The following is a 421-nucleotide window of genomic DNA, read 5'->3' as shown; positions in this document are numbered from 1 at the left end:
ATAAGAAAATGAAGATAAAAAAAAGAATATGTCATGAGATGTAAATGCGAATACGAGATACATGTCGACGATTTTTGCGTGTAAACAAAGACATGAATCACGTACACACTGAATCACGTACACATTGAGTACTCACCGCAATTTTCCTCGTCCGAGTTATCCACGCAGTCTCTCGAGCCATCGCATCTCTTTTCATCAGGCATACATCTCACATCATCACACACGAAGTTTCCTGGTTCACAATCTGTTACGATATATGGGCTCAAGTTTATCCCTCATGTCATCGAGAAGTAGCGCATGTTACTTGTCGTAAGAAAATGTAAGAACTTTGTGTATATTGTTTATAGTGTACCTGAGACGATGACCATGGACAGAGTAAACACACAAGACACACATGAACACAAGATAACATTCTGGATTT

At 39.0% G+C, this 421-nt stretch overlaps 1 protein-coding gene across 1 annotated transcript in view; it reads right to left on the bottom strand.

Moving 5' to 3' along the window:
- The window catches only part of LOC119594807 (basement membrane-specific heparan sulfate proteoglycan core protein-like), a gene marked incomplete at its 5' end in the record, with an annotated part of 219836 nt that overhangs the window by 210751 nt on the left and 8664 nt on the right, over positions 1-421 (bottom strand). Inside the window, 1 exon segment of the mRNA XM_037943897.1 lies at positions 137-244. Within this exon segment, the coding sequence (XP_037799825.1) occupies positions 137-244 (108 nt within the window).

The sequence above is a fragment of the Penaeus monodon genome, chromosome 34 (assembly GCF_015228065.2).
Source record: "Penaeus monodon isolate SGIC_2016 chromosome 34, NSTDA_Pmon_1, whole genome shotgun sequence".
Lineage (NCBI taxonomy): Eukaryota > Metazoa > Arthropoda > Malacostraca > Decapoda > Penaeidae > Penaeus > Penaeus monodon.
This window is presented reverse-complemented; position numbering and strand designations above follow the sequence as displayed.